Raw genomic sequence first — 17,504 nt, 5'->3', positions numbered from 1 at the left:
TATCTTCTATTATGTATAATTTATTTCGATAGTCAGATGAACGCTTTTTTGAAGTTGCGAGTACTAACAAACTGCGACCATTTGCACTCAGACGCTTCGCTGAAGGGGTTTTAGGGTTTGGCGCGCTGTGATTGGTCCAGGAATTTAGAGGACTTGGCAGAAGTTCAAAATAGTTTAGCGTCAGCCACAAAAACGCCCCAGCGAAGCGTCTGAGCCTGCTGAGATAAACGACGGAGCAGTTCAATGTCAGCCTTCCACGTGATTCTCTTGGCTCGTGCACGTTTCCGTGAGCATCATACGTCTCGCCTTGAGCCTCATCTCAACTCCAACCTCATCCATCGCAAACCAACATACGCAGTTCCGCTTTTGAGAGTCTCCGTCGCACAGATCCGGACTTCTAGGATCACGCAAAAATGGCAGACGCAGCCGTCGAGAATCCTCTTAACACAGTTGCACCACATAAGAAGCCGCTCGTCTCATCGATACCAAACGTCGAGTCGCTGGAGGGCTTTGCTACAGAAGGCACAGATGACTACTCGACATTCAAGAAACTTCAGCGGCAGCTAGAGTACATTCAGCTACAGGAGGAGTATATAAAAGATGAGCAGAGGTGCGAATAGCCGTGTTCTTGCAAGTGACGCGCAGAGGCGCTAATAGGGGATCAGAAATCTGAAGCGCGAGCTTGTGCGAGCGCAAGAAGAGATCAAGCGAATTCAGAGCGTACCTTTGGTTATCGGCCAGTTTATGGAGGCCATAGACCAGAAGTATGTGGTCGTCAGTCCGGGCACATTCGAACCAAAGCTAATGCCAATACAGCACAGGAATCGTGCAATCATCTACTGGCTCTAACTACGTCGTTCGAATCCTATCAACGCTCGACCGTGAGCTTCTCAAACCATCCTCCTCGGTGGCCCTACATAGACATTCAAATGCACTGGTCGACATCCTTCCACCTGAAGCCGACAGTTCCATTGCCATGCTGGGCGCAGACGAGAAGCCAGACGTCACGTATGCCGACGTCGGTGGTCTCGACATGCAAAAGCAGGAGATCAGAGAAGCTGTCGAGCTCCCACTCACTCATTTTGATCTGTATAAGCAGATTGGCATAGATCCACCTCGCGGTGTGCTGCTGTACGGTCCTCCAGGTACTGGCAAAACTATGCTCGTCAAGGCGGTAGCGAACAGCACTACCGCTTCATTCATCCGTGTGGTTGGCTCCGAGTTCGTGCAGAAGTATTTGGGTGAAGGTCCGCGCATGGTCCGTGATGTGTTTCGCATGGCCCGTGAAAATTCGCCCTCTATCATCTTCATTGATGAGATCGACGCCATCGCCACGAAGCGTTTCGACGCTCAAACTGGAGCGGACAGAGAAGTCCAGCGTATCTTGCTCGAGCTGCTCAACCAAATGGACGGTTTCGATCAGACTTCTAACGTCAAGGTGATCATGGCCACAAACCGTGCCGACACACTCGACCCCGCCTTGCTACGTCCGGGCCGCTTGGACAGAAAAATCGAGTTTCCGTCCTTGCGTGATCGTCGTGAGCGCCGTCTCATCTTTACAACCATCGCGAGCAAGATGAGCTTGAGTCCCGAGGTGGATCTGGACAGTCTGATCGTACGCAACGACCCGCTCTCCGGCGCCGTCATCGCCGCGATCATGCAGGAGGCCGGATTGAGGGCTGTCAGAAAGAACCGGTACAACATCATCCAGGCGGATTTGGAAGAGGCATACACGTCTCAGGTCAAGGGTGGAGGCGAGGCCGACAAATTCGACTTCTACCGGTAGAAAGGACACCGTCCGACCTGCCCGCCGGGATCTGGGACCCAATCTGCACTGTCGAGCATATGTGCATCATGTGGCGTTTTTGTGAAGTCGACTAAGATGGTCGCATTTGGTGTGTTCCCGTGGCACAGCACATCATGTAGCAATAATAATGCTCGTTCATCAAAGTGATCCATCTCCACGCCTGCTCTCTCAAATTCGTCTCATCTTCTTGATAGTTTCAGTCCTACGTGACAGTTCAATCTCCTCCGGCGTGTTTCGGCGTCAACCGTGAGCTCCTCCTACAAGGCAGGTTGACTACTACTTCGATAGATACGCCGCGACTTAATAGATTGTCCCCGAGGGCGAATGTAGTGTTAGTAGTGGTGTTCACAACTTGCTCGAATTTGTTTTCATATGCATGCATCCCACAACACGGCTCGACTTAAAAACGCAGGAAGGAGCCTTCGCAGTGCACAGGGAAGGCCCGAGAAAGGGATGGAAACAAAACTTAAGAGCCCTCGTGAGAAGGTCCAGGGCAAGGTCGCCATCTACTCGACGGAAAGAGCGAGAGCACGATGGAACGGAGCACGCCGCCTTGTTTCGCGGCTCGAATATGACAATGGTCTTCTATCATTGTATTCAAGAATCGCAAAAACTATAGATACATAAAGCCAAAAGGGAAAAAAAAATTTTTTTGAGGGGAAGCAAGAAACACGCGATAAGAATGTGAGGACAAAAAGTATAAAGGAAAAAAATAATTAGAAAAGCCAGCCGTCTCTATCGAAAGGCGCAGCCATGCGCCCAGTTCATGGTATAATGCAAGCGTCATAAAAAGGGCCCCTCAACGCAATGCTCCTTGGTATCCACAACAAACACTAGGAGATGCTCGCAAGCTGGAGCTAGCAGTAGTTGTTCAAAAGAAAAGGTTGATGTCGGTGATCGCGAGTGGGAAAATATGATGGCGGATGGTACGCTGACGCGTGTGAAAATGACATGAGAAAGGAGAAATGGGGTTTCCAGACACTAGGAGATATGCCCATCCATGGATATGGGCAGCTTCGACCAGAAGCGTACATGTTAAGGTGGGGGAAAAAAAATAATGAAAGTGCCAGATTCCTCGCGGGATTGTCTGGCACGTGGCAAGGGGAATCGTCACAAAGCAGATGGTTCGCATCAAACTTTTCCGTGAAGTCCCATTCCCGTCATGCTTAATGGAAAAAGACCTGCTCTTTACCTCCCTGCAGTCTCAGCATCCTGCTCTCTCTCGTCATTACTTCTTCCTCCCGTGCTCTTGTCCTCTTCCTCAACAACAGGAAGCGTGAATCCCCCAGACTCCCCTCTCTCGGCGCTTGGGCTCCTCGTGGTGGTGAGTTTCTTGTCGGGTGGCCTGGCATCATCACGCTCCAACTCGCGACTCGCATGCTGCGCACTCCTCTCCGCCCGAGCCAGGACATCTTCTTCATCGCCGACGCCAGGCGCTGAGCGAGATTCGCTGTCTCGTGCGCTGGATCTTCGTCGGCTGAATCGGCCTGCGGAATGAGTATTAGCATCGTCAGGTGAGTCTGCGGCATTTTCTGCATTAGCTTTCTCCTGGGCAACGAGCTCTGGCGACTTTGTGATACCGCTTATAAAGCGCACAAAACGTTCACCGTAGCGTTCAGGTGGTATGGGCGAGATTTGCTTCTCGTCGTTGGAGAGAGCTTTCCAAAAGTGTTCGAGACGTTTGACTGCGCCATACTAGTGGAAAATTTTATCAGCACGCTCATGTACCCGAGTTTGATGATGTGTGGAACTTACGTGTGTTAAGCAGTCAATAATGCCAAGGTAGTAGATCACATCGCCCGGGGAGTCATCTTCGTGTGATGCACGAAATCCACCGTCGTCTTGGTAGAAATAATGGCCCTTCTTGACATCCCTCTGCTCCATTTCCTCTGGCATCTTGCTCGTTGTCTGGCTCATCGGCACGGGCTTCTCAGTGCGCAAAGTATGTCTAAGCTCTTTGGCCTTTCGAGCTGTCTCTAATTTTGACATTGTTCGTGTGAGAGGTCCAGATGGTTGATCGTCCTCCGCGTCATCATTATCACCACCCGGCTGAAAGACCTGCAGCGTCTTCTCGCGAATCTGTTCCTCGTTGCCACGCTTTAAATCGTGTATGCCGACGAGCAGACTGTAATCCATGATCTTCATCCTCTGCAGCAGTTTGACATCCCTCTCCATCTGCTGAATGAAAGCCTCTCTTTTCCTAGGACCAAACTCTAGATGGTTGTTGCTGTTCAGCCAGTTCAGGTCTTTGAGCGTAGCTCGTGGATTCTCTACCAGATTCTCTTCCTTGTACAGTCTGCCCACGGTCGATCCCTTAAGGTCATATGTCTTGTGGATATCTCGGTGTGGCGGGAACAAGTTGTTCATAACTACGAAGTGCACCTTCCTGCCAAACGGTATCTTGACACGGTGCAAGCCGTAGAACTGGCTGAGCAGCGTGTTTGGATTCTCTCGAACGTGTCTGTAATAATCCTTCAGCATCGAGCGAAGGAGCTTGTGCTCTGAATGATGAATGGTTTTGATGATGTACTTGTAGTCGCGGGAGAAGTAGAAGAAGCTGCCAGACTTTCCGGGAGAGCCAAGTTCGGAAAGGATATATTTTGAGGTGAGAGACATCAGGTAATCGGCAGGATCGATCTTGAAGATGGCCCGCAGATGTCGGAAGACCCACGGCGCATAATCCTTGAACTTGAAGTCATATTTCGCCGACGGCGTGAGCTCTGCACCAGTCCTAAGATGTGACGTTAGCTAGCAGCGCATGTCGAAAGAGTCTGACAAACTTACACGTCAAACGAAAACTTGTGCTTAGCTTCAAAGTCCATGTCTGTGAGGTCACGATCCATTTTTGCATTTGTCCGCGACACGGTAAACCGAATACCAGTCAACATGTTGTACGCCATGACATAGTTGACGTGGTTCTGGTCAACCTTCGTCCCGACAAGGACACGGTCTTCTTCCTCTTCTCGTTTCCTGTCTCTTCGGCTTTGACGCTTCTGCTTGACCATTTCCGTATATGCCGCCGCCTCTGGATCCTGAGGAAGGTCATCGAGGTAGACGTCCGAGTGGATGGATCGGGTGACTCTGCGGACTAGGGATATAGAGTTCCTGCGCCGCGTGGGCGTGCTTGGCGAAAATCGTCCAGTTGCGACTGCCTCTTCGGTTGCAAAGGTGTTTGTTGTCTCTTTTGATAAACGGGAGGTAGACACACGTGGAACTTCGAGCGTATGCCGCTGCTGCAGCTTGTTTGGTGGAAGGAGGTTTTGAGCCGAGTGGCTCGAGGGAGCAGGCGGGGCTGATATCCTATGTGGTTGTTCCCTCGAAGGCCTTAGAGATTCCGATGTCCTGTCACCGGATGATCGCCCCGTAGTATCTGCGATGGACTTCCTCTCTATCCGTCCTTCGTCTCGAGAGGCGGACGTTTCTCGCTTCTCGTAGACGGCGCCATCAATGCCATTCATGTCCAGCGAGACTTTGTTCGAGAACCAGCCCTCCTGGACCTTTGCGGTGCTCACGCTGGCAAAGTAGCCGTCGTCTCGCGTGGAGAGCCTATCTAAGCCGACCGGCTTCTCTCGCTCTTGGCTTGCACGGCTCCGTCGGGGTACAGGCTCTACGGGCCCACCATTCTCCATGCTCCTCTTCTCGTCGCGTGTGCGATGGCCATTGGCGAGATGCATACCGTCACCGCTGCCATTGACACCATTGACCAGCTCGCCGTTGGCCCGCTTATCTCCGTAGCCGTCCTTGAACGATCCCGTTCCAGAATGGGTGCGCTCAACCGACTTGCGAGTGTGGAAGCTCGAATGCGAGCCGTTGATTCCAGAGGTGGGAGGTATAGCATCCTCAGCCAGGAAGGAAGGCATGTCGATGGAGTGCAACATGTGAAAGTACCCTGCCGCTGCTCAGGCCCCAAGCCTACTACTTCTTCTCCTCTGCTTCCGACAGCGGCAGAGCTCGACGTCGCTATCCCCAAATACTCCCAAACGATATCGCGTCGCTTGAATTGAGTGGCTGCACAGCGTGTGGATCAGTCGACCGGCAATCAGGATACGCTGGGCTCCGATCAACCTGGGGCTCGCATCTTTGAGCAACGACGAGGATGGGATAGCCAAACGTCCAGGACAATGCGTACACGTTAAACAATGGGCGCGGTGAGGATAGTACGATACGAAGAGTGAGATGGGTGTGCGTTGACGTTAGCGGCGTGATACGACGGGGCCTGGTGTTTTGGCACCAAAGTTGTTCTCGTCCCCTTCCTCATGCCAAACTGAGCTCGGACTCCGCTGTCGAGGCTTGGCGGCGTTATGTCATACGGAGGGAATCCACCATTCATTTCGGCGAACAAACACACCAGCTGACCAACTCCAAATGGTGGAAAACCACGCAAGGGACCCTCAGGCGTTTGCAGCCTCAGACTACTCTGCTCCGGCTTCCTGCGTGAACTGCCTTTGTTTGTATTCTGTTCAGACTCAACGACCGCTCAGGGAGTGGCACTGCGCCTCAGTCGCCCAGTGACTTCGCTCTCCTTTTAGGTCACCTTGTCCGCCAAGCAATCAAAACGAAGCGAAGACGACAGCACGCAACGACTTCAAGTCAATACTGGAGAGCGGCCTGAAGTCGGCCCTCATATACTTCGAAAAAAAAAAAATTAAAAAATAAACACGTTTCGAAGGGTTCTCAAGGCGATTTTCCAAAACATTAAATTCGATGCTACTTGCGCTGTGAATACCCAACGCTCGCAGCAGTCATGTCAAGACCGAGAACGCCAAAAAAACACCATCCCGTCATAATTTATACACGCATGCCCAGTATCATCCCAACAGGATATCATTTCGGCCCTCCATAACGCCGCCGCCGCCACATGAACTCGTCGTTAATTTAGTGACTTGACATCACCATCACGTGATCTAGGCTTTCTTTGGTGTCGACTTCTTGGGCGTGGTCTTCTTCGGCGCTGCCTCCTTCTTTGGCGCTGCCTTCTTTGTTATCGCCTTGGCGGTCTATGTCTCTTGTCAGCAAGGAAGCTCGGAGCAAGTCATTGGTGATCAGATTTCCGAAAGATCGGAGGAACGTGATCACGATATGATGAGCAGCCCGTTCAAACATACCGCTGGCTTTGAACTCTTGACAACGCGTCCAGTCTTGGTCTTTCCAATCGCTTCGGGCTTCTTCTCCTTGACGGCGGGTTCGTTCTTGGGCGCTGCCGCCTTCTTGGGGGCAGCCTTCTTTGGAGCGGCCTTGGTTTCGGTCTTCTTAGCAGCAGGCTCCTTCTTGGTGGTCGGCTTCTTCGGCGCAGCCTTCTTTTCGCCGGTGGCAGCCTTCTTGGGGGCAGCAGCCTTCTTCTCTGACTTTGGCTTGGCAGCCTTGGAAGCTGGAGCGGCAGCCTTCTTCTCGCTCGGCTTCTTGAGCTTCACTGGGCCGGATGCACCCTTTGGCTGCTCGAAAATACCAGCCTCAACGCCGGATTTGAGGGCCTTGTTGACATGCGCAGTGAAGGCATTGTCGGTGGTGTTTCCAAGATTGTTGTTGGCCCTGACATACTTCTTGATGGCCTGGCGGCTAAAAGCTCTGGTCAGCAAAACGAACTTGAAAGAGCGTGGGAGAGGCCAAAGGGGCTGGACTTTAGCCGATTCAAGACGAATCGCGTACGTACCTGCTACCATTTCGCTCCTTGAGCTGCACAGAGCAAAAAGAGGTCAGCACACGGCTTTTGCAATCTCATGTTGAGGGGCGCTCCGTTGTTGTTGGAACTTGCTGGTCATGCGACCGTCGAACAACACGTAATGCGCCGGAAGACCGAACTCACCTTCATGATGGCATCCTTGATCATATCTTCAGGCCAAGGTCAGCAAATTGCGCAAACGAGGACGACGGGCGCGCGCAGGAACACAGATACACGCATTGCGGCGAAACGTGCTGGCACATACCTTGGTAGGAGGCATGCGCGGGCGGGGCGCCGGCCTTCTTGGTGGTAGCAGTCTTCGGGGCCATTTCTTCTATGTTGGTCTTCGCGACAGAAAGGTGGCGTTGCTTCTGGGCTGTCGAACGAGTACGGACTCGGCGGAAATCAGAACGAGGCGACGGGCTGGGAGCAGATGCGACGAGACGTGTTTGCGGGAAAGATGGCAAGAGCAGATCGCGCAGGCGCGGGGCCGCTCTTACCCAGCGTTTTATAGGACGCACGTGCGCATCCCCCCGGTCCATCAACACTCCCATCACGAAAAACCGCGCTAAGCCTATTCAGGCATGCACGCTGAGGTCGCCAGCGGTGATTTCTCCATTATACTGCCCGATCCCTCCTGCCCGCTGGCCTCGCCCGCGTACCGCTTCGTCCTCTTGCCGTGTGGTCGTGTGATGCCCGTCCTGCGCTGTCTCTTCCCGTGGCGGATGACTCGTTTTGCCTGCCCGACTTCCGAGCGCTGTGGACCGCCGTTGCAAGGCTGAGTCTGCCCTTGTTCCGAGATCGTTGGACGGGTCACCTCATTGTTGACCTCGACCATGCTGTCGCCGCCCGCACGCCGTGCGCAAATCCCGCTCTCCCACGCCGCCGCCGCACGGCGCATTTGTTCTGCAGCCTTGTCTGGACGTGCGAGCCCTTCCTCTTTCCCTCCATGTATTTTCCCCACGGCCATTCCGTGTCTTGCGCGCCCCAGCGCGCTCCTTGCGCCGCCGAGGTGTGCGATGCGCTGGCGCGACCCAGGTGGAGGACATTCCCACATCCTCCAACAGACCTTCTTATCCCGCCGATTTGTCGCTGTGTGTCTTCCTCGTGCGATCCTACGCCATCATCGCACCAGAAAATATTCACCCTTTTGCTCGTGCCGTCTGCAAGTCTTGTGTTGTTGTGACGGATCATCCCGCCCACACACCCGACATGCTTGGCCCCGTCGACGAACATCTCGCAACACAGCGTCTGCGCCGTTTTGAGCCTGAGAAAGACGTCTGCACTCTTCGCGCTGACTCACTCGATCGACAGAATCCTAGGAGACGCCGTCGCGAGCTACCCACGGCTGAGCAATGCACTCTTGTTACGCGTGACTTGCGTTGTGGCCGCGCATGTGATTCGCCAAAAACCTAACTTTGTGTGCAACCCGCCCGGCGTTTGAGCTGTCTACTTTCCTCGTGGATATAACCACCTGACATAGACTGGAAGGTGATGATTGAGAATCATGGTACTGAGATTTGTGTATCCGCTCAAAATCAAGACTGCGGTTTGCTGCAGCGCTAGTCACAAACTGTGCGCACACGCCCGCTTCTTGCGGGAGAGAGGAGAAAGATGACGCCACGTTTATATCGCGTTGGAGTCCAAGAACTCTAGTTCTGTGCATGAATATGAAGCAGAATTCATGGTGAAAGTGTCCAGCTGAAGGCATCCATCCTCGCAAAAAAAAAAAAAAAAAATTAAAAATTTAAAATTAAAAATTTGCGCATGTTTTCAGGTGGACGCCATTAAACTCCTGCAAGAATATTATTTCTTCCCGACGTCTTTTGATCTTAAGAAAAGGCACGTAGACGCAGACAGAACGACATCAACACGGCAAGGCATTCATTGATAGCTCAACAGTATAGCTCTTGTTTCCATTCTCTGATTTCAAGTCTGTCATCTACCGGTCGCAGATCTGAAGGCCAACTTCGCCTCCTGATCTCGTGCCCTGGCCTGCTGCTTCGCGTTGATCCCAATGCGGTCAGTAACGGGCCCACGCTGCATGATGTTGTCGAACTCATCATCGAGACCATCCTCTTCCTCCGAGCCGGATGCTCCATCGTCTTGATCGTCATCTTCAAGTTCCCGACTTACCCCGCGCTTGGGTGCGGGGAGCGGTGACGGAGGCCGCGCGACCCTCTGAGGCTGTTGTTTTGTGTCTTCCAGATCAGCGCTGATGGCGAACGGCTTTGATTGCAAGACCCGTCGCCGCAGCTCGGCCATCTCCTCCTCGTCGTCTGATTCTGAAGGCAATTCAAAGCGATCCCGCACGGCATCTTCGTCCTCTTCCCCTTCGTCGCTCTGCTTGTCGCCGCTCTCCTCGTCAGACTCGGCAAGCAAATACTCGTCACCTTCCGCGGTCCGATCTATCCGCCTGTCCGTGTATTCCTTCTCGATCTTCTGTAGCCACTCCTCCTCCACCTTCTTAATCTCTTCGTCCGTCTGACACTCTGCGTACCTCTTCAACACCTCTGCGTTGATATCCAGGAAAGACTGGCCGTACGAGAACGTCGAAAGGATCTCCTCCGCCCAGTCCTCGTGTCCGCATATGTGATAGCACGCAGCCAGCGCCTCCACACAGTTCAGTCTCCACGGCCGGCCATAATTGGTGGGGTTCGCCGCCACAAGATACGGCAGCAGCCTCTCGCACTTGCCTCCTATCCGTGAAAACGGTACCTCTTCGATTCTGTTCCAGCTTGCTTCCACAACGGCAGCGCCGTATTGCTCCAGCAATTCGTTGTCCGCGCGAGAGACGAGCTTTTTGCCCTTCGGACTGATGACCACGCCCGCAAATTTTTGGCCCACGTGAAGTTCGCGCATAAGACCCAACCGCATAAGCCTCTTTCCGGAGCAGCGCTTCGCGTCGCAGTGGCCCAGATCCCAACATGCTGCTTTGAAGTTGGGACGCTGCCGTATTTGTTCGTCGGCGTCTGTGTCTCGCGGGGTACGCTGGCGCGCGCCAGCAGAGGGCTTCTTGCCGCGGGAATAATTGTCCTTCTTGTGTCTGACCATGTCTGTGAAATTCGCTCTTCAAAGAAGAGCAAAAATGCGCTATGGAGAACCTTTTTTCTTTTTTGCGAGACCACCGCGTGTCAGGGCGCCGATGATGAAATTGATGTATGTACCAGGTCCGAGCTTCCCTCAGCCACAGAACTTCTACTCCACCATGCCACTTCGGCACCAGCATCGAGGCACCAGCAGAGAGATCACGACACCTTGGCTACTTCTGCTTCTTCCCTTGGCTCCTCCGCACCTACGCCCCCACCTTCCTCTATTCTGAATCCTCCGACATGGAAGCAGCCAGCTATCGCGCGGCGCGAGACCGATGGGGAGGTTATGGAGAAGCCCCCCAGACACCGCTACAGCGGTATATCACAAACGCATGCGATCCGCAGAATTTCGAGCCGAACCTGGCGCTAAACCTCGAAATTGTGGACATGATAAACAACAAGAAGGGCAATGCGCCGCGCGAGGCAGCCATCGCGATTGTGGGCTACGTCAACCACAGAAACCCGAACGTGTCGATGTTGGCGCTCAACCTTCTAGACATCTGTGTGAAGAATTGTGGATATGCTTTTCACCTGCAGATCAGCACGAAGGAGTTCCTAAACGAGCTTGTCAGAAGGTTTCCGGAGAGACCACCTGCTCATCCGTCACGGTCCATGATGAAGATCTTGGAACTCATCGAGGAGTGGAGGTCGACGATATGTCAGACGTCAAGGTACAAGGAGGATCTAGGCTTCATAAGAGACATGCACAGGCTTCTCAGCTATAAGGGCTACGTGTTCCCGGAAGTTCGGCGGGAAGATGCGGCAGTTTTGAACTCCAGCGAGGTGAGTGCAGCGACGCGAATGACCTTCCAAATTGCGGCATGACTGACGGAGGACCAGACCTTGCGATCGGCAGAGGAGATGGAGGAGGAGGAAAGGGCAGCACAGTCAGCAAAGCTACAGGAGCTCATACGGCGAGGCACGCCGCACGACTTGCAGGAAGCAAACAAGCTGATGAAAGTCATGGCGGGCTATGACACACGAAACAAGACGGATTGGCGCGCAAAGGCAGCCGAAGAAGTTGTCAAAGTGCAGCAGAAGGCTAAGCTTTTGGAGGATATGCTGCAGAAGCACCAGGCCGGCGAAGACTTAGACGCAAAAGGCGACGTGTTCGAGGTGCGCGGAGATGTGCAGGCTGTGTGGAGGGCAAGGCTAAATAAAAACAGGAACTTGCGACAGCATTGATGAGCGCGCACCCTAAAATTCAGAAGATGTGCGAAGAAGAGTCCGACGACCATGAAGCGGTGGCTAAGCTTTTTGAGATCAACGACAGCATACACAGGACCATTGAGCGCTACAAGCTGACCAAGAAGGGCGACCTGGACGCGGCAGCGAAGATCCCGGCGGGCACTTTGGGCACGAGCGGGGCAGGCGTTAGGAGAGGAAACAACAATGAGCTTTCGCTGATCGATCTTGGAGGACCCGAAGATACACAGCCAGTTGCTACACCTGCTCAGTCGGCTGAGTCATCAGCGCAGCCGAAGAAGGCCGGCAACGCGCTGGAGGATGATCTGTTGGGCCTGTCGATAGGAGGTGAGACCTATGGTCAAGGAGGGGCGTTATCACTGGGAGGATCCAACGGCTTCGCCTCACAACCAGGCTCGACATCGCAACCCCATCTCTCAAACGCCCAAATAACCAGTATGTTCAATCAGCCCGGGCAGCAGCAGCCGTCTCCAGCTCCGCAAACCAGTGCCTTCGGGGGCATGCCCACATTCTCACCTCCCATGTCATCCTCTTCCCGCCCGTCCTCGACGGCCCCGAATGTGGCTCCGTCACCGAAACCAGACCCCTTTGCTGCCTTGTCCACACACACGCCACGCGGCGCTTCGCCGTTCCAGTTCCAGCAGTCGATACAGGCACCGGCGCAGCCTTCGCAAGCTTCAAACGATCCCTTTGGCCTTGCCCAATCCATCACACCTCAGCAGCACCAGGCATCCACCGCCACCCCCACCGCCACAGCAGCAACAATAACCGGCGCCGCTGCAACCGACGCGGCTGCAGACGACGAGTGGACGTTCGCCTCTGCCCTCCCAGCTCCGTCCACCTCAAACACGCTCACCATCGCGTCCGCCTCCGTAGCCATAACGTGGGCCATCTCGCGCTCGCGCACAGACCCAGCCCAGATCGACATCGCCTCCTCCGTCAGCAACAGCACCCAGCAGCCCATCTCCGAGTTCACCTTCCAGGTCGCCGTCAGCAAGGCCTACAAGCTGCGCCTCGAGCCCCAGAGTGGCCGCGACCTGGCCCCGGCCCAGCGCGCTGGCATCACGCAGCGCATCTTCTTGCTCAACGTCCCCGCCGGCGAGGGCGGCAAGGTCAAGATGCGCTGGAAGGCCACTTTCGTCGTCGGCGGCCAGCGCAAGGAGGAGATGGGCGAAGTGAGCTCCCTAGGCGTCGATTGATCCAGTTGGGGAGCGGGGGACGTCGGGCGCACGCGCAGCACGTTTTTGCCGGTTTTTTTTTCCTCTTGATTCTATTTTTCTGGCCCGTTTGGCCAAACCGAAAACCCCCTACTCGCATACTCCCTCCCCCTCCCTCCATCTTGCCAAATAGTTCGTCACAATAGAAGACCACCCTTTTACTTTGCAGAACTCCTCTTTTTTTTCTCCCGCCCTTTTGTTAAAAAACTTTTTTTTTTATTTTTCCTTTTTCTTCGTCGTCTTTTTTTTTTCTTTCTTGGTTCACAGGATTTAACCTAAAAAGAAGCGGTCTCATTTCTGTGGGTTCAAAACTGGATGTTTTGCTAATTCTTCATTCTCGTGGGCGCTTCTTGATAACTACACCACGTGCGCGTGATAACTCGGGAACGAAGAATGCATATCTGTACGTGCAGGGACGGGAAGAAATAGAGAATGAAACGTGAAAGAATAAAACGTAAAATTCACGTCTTCTGTTGTTGCCCCTCCCCCAAGGAAGAATTCGGTCTACACATTAGATTAAATTTTTTCGGAGAGCCGTACGATTCCGTAGCCCCTTTCCTTCTCTTCGCATGCTGCTCAAGCAAGCGGGATTCAAGGGTTTTAAATCCTTTTGTAGAATCGCGTCTCGACCGTGCCAATCGAAGCAATGCCGTTCGGAGCCTTCATTCAAAGAGCTCACATGCATACATGTATGTTAAAAAATATGTGTGTATATGTGTGTACCACGATGCTCCTAGACTTCGTTCCTTTCTCTTGCAAATTGCCCAGATGTGTATTCCGTACACTGCTAGCCGCGAAGGCAGACTGTAGCGACTTTGAAAGGACAACAAAGAGAGTTCTCTGCCGATGCATCGTGAAAGGATAAAACACGCCGCTCCCATGAGCGCTAAAGCGAATCTATAAGCAAGTGACGAATCTATGTACAGGTTGTGTCAGGGTTGGTGGTATGTGAATGTGAAGTAAAGTGGCGGAGATATGAGCGCCCCAAGCTGGTGTGTCATGCTGTAGATCCGCGACTCACTCCGTTCTTTACGCTGCGGATCCTAGCTCAATGTATTGCTCTAGTTCGATCGAATTAAAATTTAAAGGCATTATGCTAGGAAGACTGGGTATATTGAATATCAGGGATAAGACCGCGCCACGGATTCCTGTTGGGTCCGTTGAAATCCGTCGTTGCGATTCTGCACATGTCAAGGAGAGGCGTTGACGACTCCATTTGGCAAAGTGCTTATTGTTCTACGAGCTTATCATGAAGCGAATGTCGGGCAAATGTATGCTGGGATAGATGCTGCTCTAGCGTCCAATGATGAGCTGAAAGCTGTCGACCCATTGGCCACACGAGCCGGCGATGCCCATGACGCGGTAGCCATTTGGTGGGATGAGAGTGTGTCTGCTGCTCCGTTAGCCGCGAATGCTTTCTAAAATGCTGCATGTGTCACCTACCCGGAGCCACCAGTCGGGTTCCCGTAGATGGGGCTCTTGCGGCCCGTCATTGTCGTTATAATCTGGATTGCATCGATCCAAGCCCCAGCCCTAACGTAGAACCCGGCGATCGTCTCTCCGATGCGAGTGTCAAGAACGAATTCGTCACCTCCCGGCTTCCCGCCTCGTGATCCAAAGAGCTGACTGGTGCCGTCCTCGTGGCAGAACTCGATGCCGTCCAGTGCGAGCCCATGGTAGACCCTGACTGAGCGGACGACCTTCGCCTTGACCACCTCGTTACCTAGGATGTCCTTCTCTTTGACTTTTAGATACGCGCTCTCGAGCACCAGTTCTTGAGGTTTGCTGCCCTCCATGGCACCAAGGCCTAATTTTCCGCTGCGGTACGCCTTCTGTCCGTTGGGGATCTTCACGAGCGAGGACTTGTCCGTGAGCTTGCCCAGGTCGTCGATCGTTAGTTGGACGTTGGTAGTTGAGCATATCTGCAGCCGGATCTTGCTAAACTTCTTCTTGTTGGCAGGAAGCTGCTGCTTTAGGTGCTCACGTAATTCAGCCTCCACAAGGCGCACAGTACGTGGGCACTGGTCCGAGCGAGGGGACTCGCTTCCTTGCATGGGCCGCCGTGGTAGATATTCCTTCCAAGCGTAGCACATTTCGTCGTCGTCTGCATATATCTCAACCCAGGCGATGCCGGCGTCGGAAGTGGCCGTTACTTCGTCAGCAATACCCCAAACCTGGATACCACCTTCTACCGGCGTGTAGCGGTCGGTGGTGTGCCTGAAGCAAGGATGATATCTGAAACGCAGGCAGTCCAGGCGGCTCCACGCGCATTCTTCCTCCCTTGGCAGGAACTTCTTCCCTGGCGATCTCGTCCGGGTCGAGAACGGCTCACCCACGGTAAATGTTCTGTTCAGCTTGACGTAGTCACGCATCATCACCCCAGAGGGTCGGTGCGGCAAACCGAACAGATGGCCAACCTCGTGCATGTGAGCACCGATTCCGACGTTCGCCGCCTCCCACGAGCTGCCGCAGTCTCCACAGTCGTTGCACACGTATCTGGTGTCTGTGGGGGTGCAGTCGTTGAAGGCCGGGATGACGTGCTGAATGCACATCGGGTAGCTGTACAGAAGGTGGGAGCCAAAGATGGCCAGCTGCAACGATTCGCCGTCGCCTCCGCCCAGCGCGGCATGGCCGGTCAAAAGGTTGAGGTTCGGATCCCAGTGTGAGTCCAAGAACATGGCCGAGACGTACTGCTTCTGGCCGTTGGGAACGCACTTGAAGTGCTCCTTGCAAGCCTGCATAGCGATCTCAAAGAGCTTTCCGCTCTCCTTCGCATTTGGGTTTTGCTGCGCATACTCTGGGTTTCTGAGCTCGGCGACCGTCTGCTTGAGGCGGATCACGTGGATCCTAGCCTCGCTCCGCCAGGGTTGCGGATCCTCGAAGCCGCCAAGCGTAGAGGGCTGCCATTCCTCCTCAAGACGGAAGCAGCGGCTCAAGAAGCCGTTCCGCTGCATCTGATCGGCCGTGTATGCCTGCCAAAGGTACGCTGCCATGCGGTATTTGCGCTTGGCAACCTCGAGATCGTTGCCCTCGGCCGCAACGCGGTGCGGCGGAGCGTCGAACTTCTCCTCCGAGTCGGCAGCCACGAGAATGGCTAGATGGAGAGGTGGCGAAGCGTTGAGAGGAATGTAGTTGAGGTTGAGCCAGCTGACGTGCTCGCCCGGCAGCACGCCGTGGGAGGAGCGAGCCTTCTCAAACTCGAACCTCAGCGTGTTCCGACCGGCTTGCAGATGGATCAGGGCTTTGAAGCGCGACTCGACAACGGGAACGCTGTATACGGGGAAGCTCCCCTGGTGCGAAAAGATGTGGACAAGCCCATTGTACGTCCTGTGAGGATGACTGGAGCTCAGGTGCAAGTCTCCCAATGCTTCTAAGCTCCCGATCTGGCCTCTGACGAGCAACACCTTTTGATGTGTCTGCATAGCATATAATCAGCGCGACTGCAATCTCCTCCCCCTCACACCTGTCTTACTTACAGCAGAGCCATCTGATATAGATGTGATGATTGGAGCGAGCGGCGAGACTCGCGCTTGGGGAAAACCGTTCTGCAAAGGCAAAAGTCAGAGGGAAAAGGTCGTCTGCGGAACAACAGCTGAAGCAACTTACCGACGACAAAACACTGTATCGATTGGTGCCATTGGCCGTCATGGGAGGTCTCCTTGGAGTGAGGGTAGCCTCAGAAGCTCCAGCGGACAGGTCCGGGTTGCTCACGGAAGTGGGAGGGGTGGTGCTGTTGCTGTCCGCGGAGGCGGTGTCGAGCGTGTTGGTGGACTTGTTGGCGTGCTTGGAGCGAATGGACGCATTCGAACTCTCTTCCGAGCCCGCCTTTGTTCTTGGACTAGGCTGTGAGTGCGAGATGCGACGCCATGCTTTCGAGAGCGAAGGCATGCTTGTATGTGTGTGTGTGTCTGTGGGTGTGTGGACGGAGACCACGGAAGCGGAGACCAAGAGCGGAACAACGAATGGTATACGATGAAACTACGGGGGGACACGCAGCATCTGGCAATTGGAAAGTATCGAAGCGATTTTCAAAAGGCGTGTTTCGTGGCAGAGCTATACAGGCAAAAGACAGTAGCGATTGGAGCGTGCGCGGTCGCGCTAGGCTCTGGGTGCGTAGCGTTGACAGATGATGTTGAGGACGAACAGAGTGGAGGGAGGGAGGGAGGAGGCGACGGAGATGGAGAGCGAGAAGGACAGAGCGACAGTCGAGGTTGTTGACGGCGTGGTGGTGGAGTGGGACCTGAACAGGATGCGCAGAGCGCTCCGGGATGATGACGAAATGCAGGAACGAGGGTGACGGGGGCGTGTTTGGGCAATTGGCGACTTTTTTTTTTCTGCTCTTGGACGTTTGGGTTTTAAGTTTAGGCTTTTCCTTCTCCGACGACAAAAGGCCGGGCGACGAGACAGCAGAGTCCGCTCGAGAGCAGCAGCAGAAAACCAAGAGAAACGGGATATCACACGGGACCCAGCGATCGATAGGGCGGCAATGAATTGGAGGAGTCGGATAGACGGGGGGGCCGGCG

At 54.1% G+C, this 17,504-nt stretch overlaps 6 protein-coding genes across 7 annotated transcripts; 2 read left to right on the top strand and 4 right to left on the bottom strand.

Annotated features, from left to right (window-relative positions):
• Positions 1-317: 317 nt before the first annotated feature.
• On the top strand, positions 318-1,950 carry PV09_05991 (uncharacterized protein). Its single transcript, XM_016359566.1, has 3 exons — positions 318-610; positions 666-764; positions 817-1,950. The coding sequence occupies exons 1-3, from the start codon at positions 414-416 to the stop codon at positions 1,784-1,786; spliced, it is 1,266 nt and encodes a 421-aa protein (XP_016212815.1). The 5' UTR covers positions 318-413; the 3' UTR covers positions 1,787-1,950.
• Positions 1,951-2,377: 427 nt separating this feature from the next.
• On the bottom strand, positions 2,378-6,026 carry PV09_05990 (uncharacterized protein). Its single transcript, XM_016359565.1, has 3 exons — positions 4,592-6,026; positions 3,563-4,538; positions 2,378-3,502 (listed from the first exon to the last, which is right to left on the bottom strand). The coding sequence occupies exons 1-3, from the start codon at positions 5,683-5,685 to the stop codon at positions 2,996-2,998; spliced, it is 2,577 nt and encodes an 858-aa protein (XP_016212814.1). The 5' UTR covers positions 5,686-6,026; the 3' UTR covers positions 2,378-2,995.
• A 442-nt stretch (positions 6,027-6,468) lies between these two features.
• On the bottom strand, positions 6,469-7,969 carry PV09_05989. 2 transcript variants are annotated; one of them, XM_016359563.1, is made up of 5 exons: positions 7,732-7,942; positions 7,611-7,636; positions 7,458-7,480; positions 6,913-7,363; positions 6,469-6,804 (listed from the first exon to the last, which is right to left on the bottom strand). In XM_016359563.1, exons 1-5 carry the CDS (start codon positions 7,793-7,795, stop codon positions 6,712-6,714), a joined length of 657 nt encoding a protein of 218 aa, XP_016212812.1. In that variant the 5' UTR covers positions 7,796-7,942; the 3' UTR covers positions 6,469-6,711. The 2 variants fall into 2 exon arrangements, with proteins under 2 accessions (XP_016212812.1, XP_016212813.1); XM_016359564.1 differs by having other exon boundaries at positions 6,913-7,969.
• A 1,262-nt stretch (positions 7,970-9,231) lies between these two features.
• On the bottom strand, positions 9,232-10,613 carry PV09_05988 (uncharacterized protein). Its single transcript, XM_016359562.1, has one exon. It carries the CDS (start codon positions 10,518-10,520, stop codon positions 9,405-9,407), a length of 1,116 nt encoding a protein of 371 aa, XP_016212811.1. The 5' UTR covers positions 10,521-10,613; the 3' UTR covers positions 9,232-9,404.
• Positions 10,614-10,655: 42 nt separating this feature from the next.
• Positions 10,656-13,423, top strand: PV09_05987 (uncharacterized protein). Its single transcript, XM_016359561.1, has 3 exons — positions 10,656-11,341; positions 11,399-11,674; positions 11,725-13,423. Exons 1-3 carry the CDS (start codon positions 10,799-10,801, stop codon positions 12,961-12,963), a joined length of 2,058 nt encoding a protein of 685 aa, XP_016212810.1. The 5' UTR covers positions 10,656-10,798; the 3' UTR covers positions 12,964-13,423.
• Positions 13,424-13,434: 11 nt separating this feature from the next.
• On the bottom strand, positions 13,435-17,492 carry PV09_05986 (uncharacterized protein). Its single transcript, XM_016359560.1, has 4 exons — positions 16,588-17,492; positions 16,458-16,526; positions 14,425-16,397; positions 13,435-14,371 (listed from the first exon to the last, which is right to left on the bottom strand). Exons 1-4 carry the CDS (start codon positions 16,867-16,869, stop codon positions 14,275-14,277), a joined length of 2,421 nt encoding a protein of 806 aa, XP_016212809.1. The 5' UTR covers positions 16,870-17,492; the 3' UTR covers positions 13,435-14,274.
• Positions 17,493-17,504: the final 12 nt, after the last annotated feature.

This window comes from Verruconis gallopava (genome assembly GCF_000836295.1).
Source record: "Verruconis gallopava strain CBS 43764 unplaced genomic scaffold supercont1.19, whole genome shotgun sequence".
NCBI classification, from domain to species: domain Eukaryota; kingdom Fungi; phylum Ascomycota; class Dothideomycetes; order Venturiales; family Sympoventuriaceae; genus Verruconis; species Verruconis gallopava.
The sequence above is the reverse complement of the archived record's forward strand: the minus strand, read 5'-3'. Positions and strand labels throughout refer to the sequence as shown.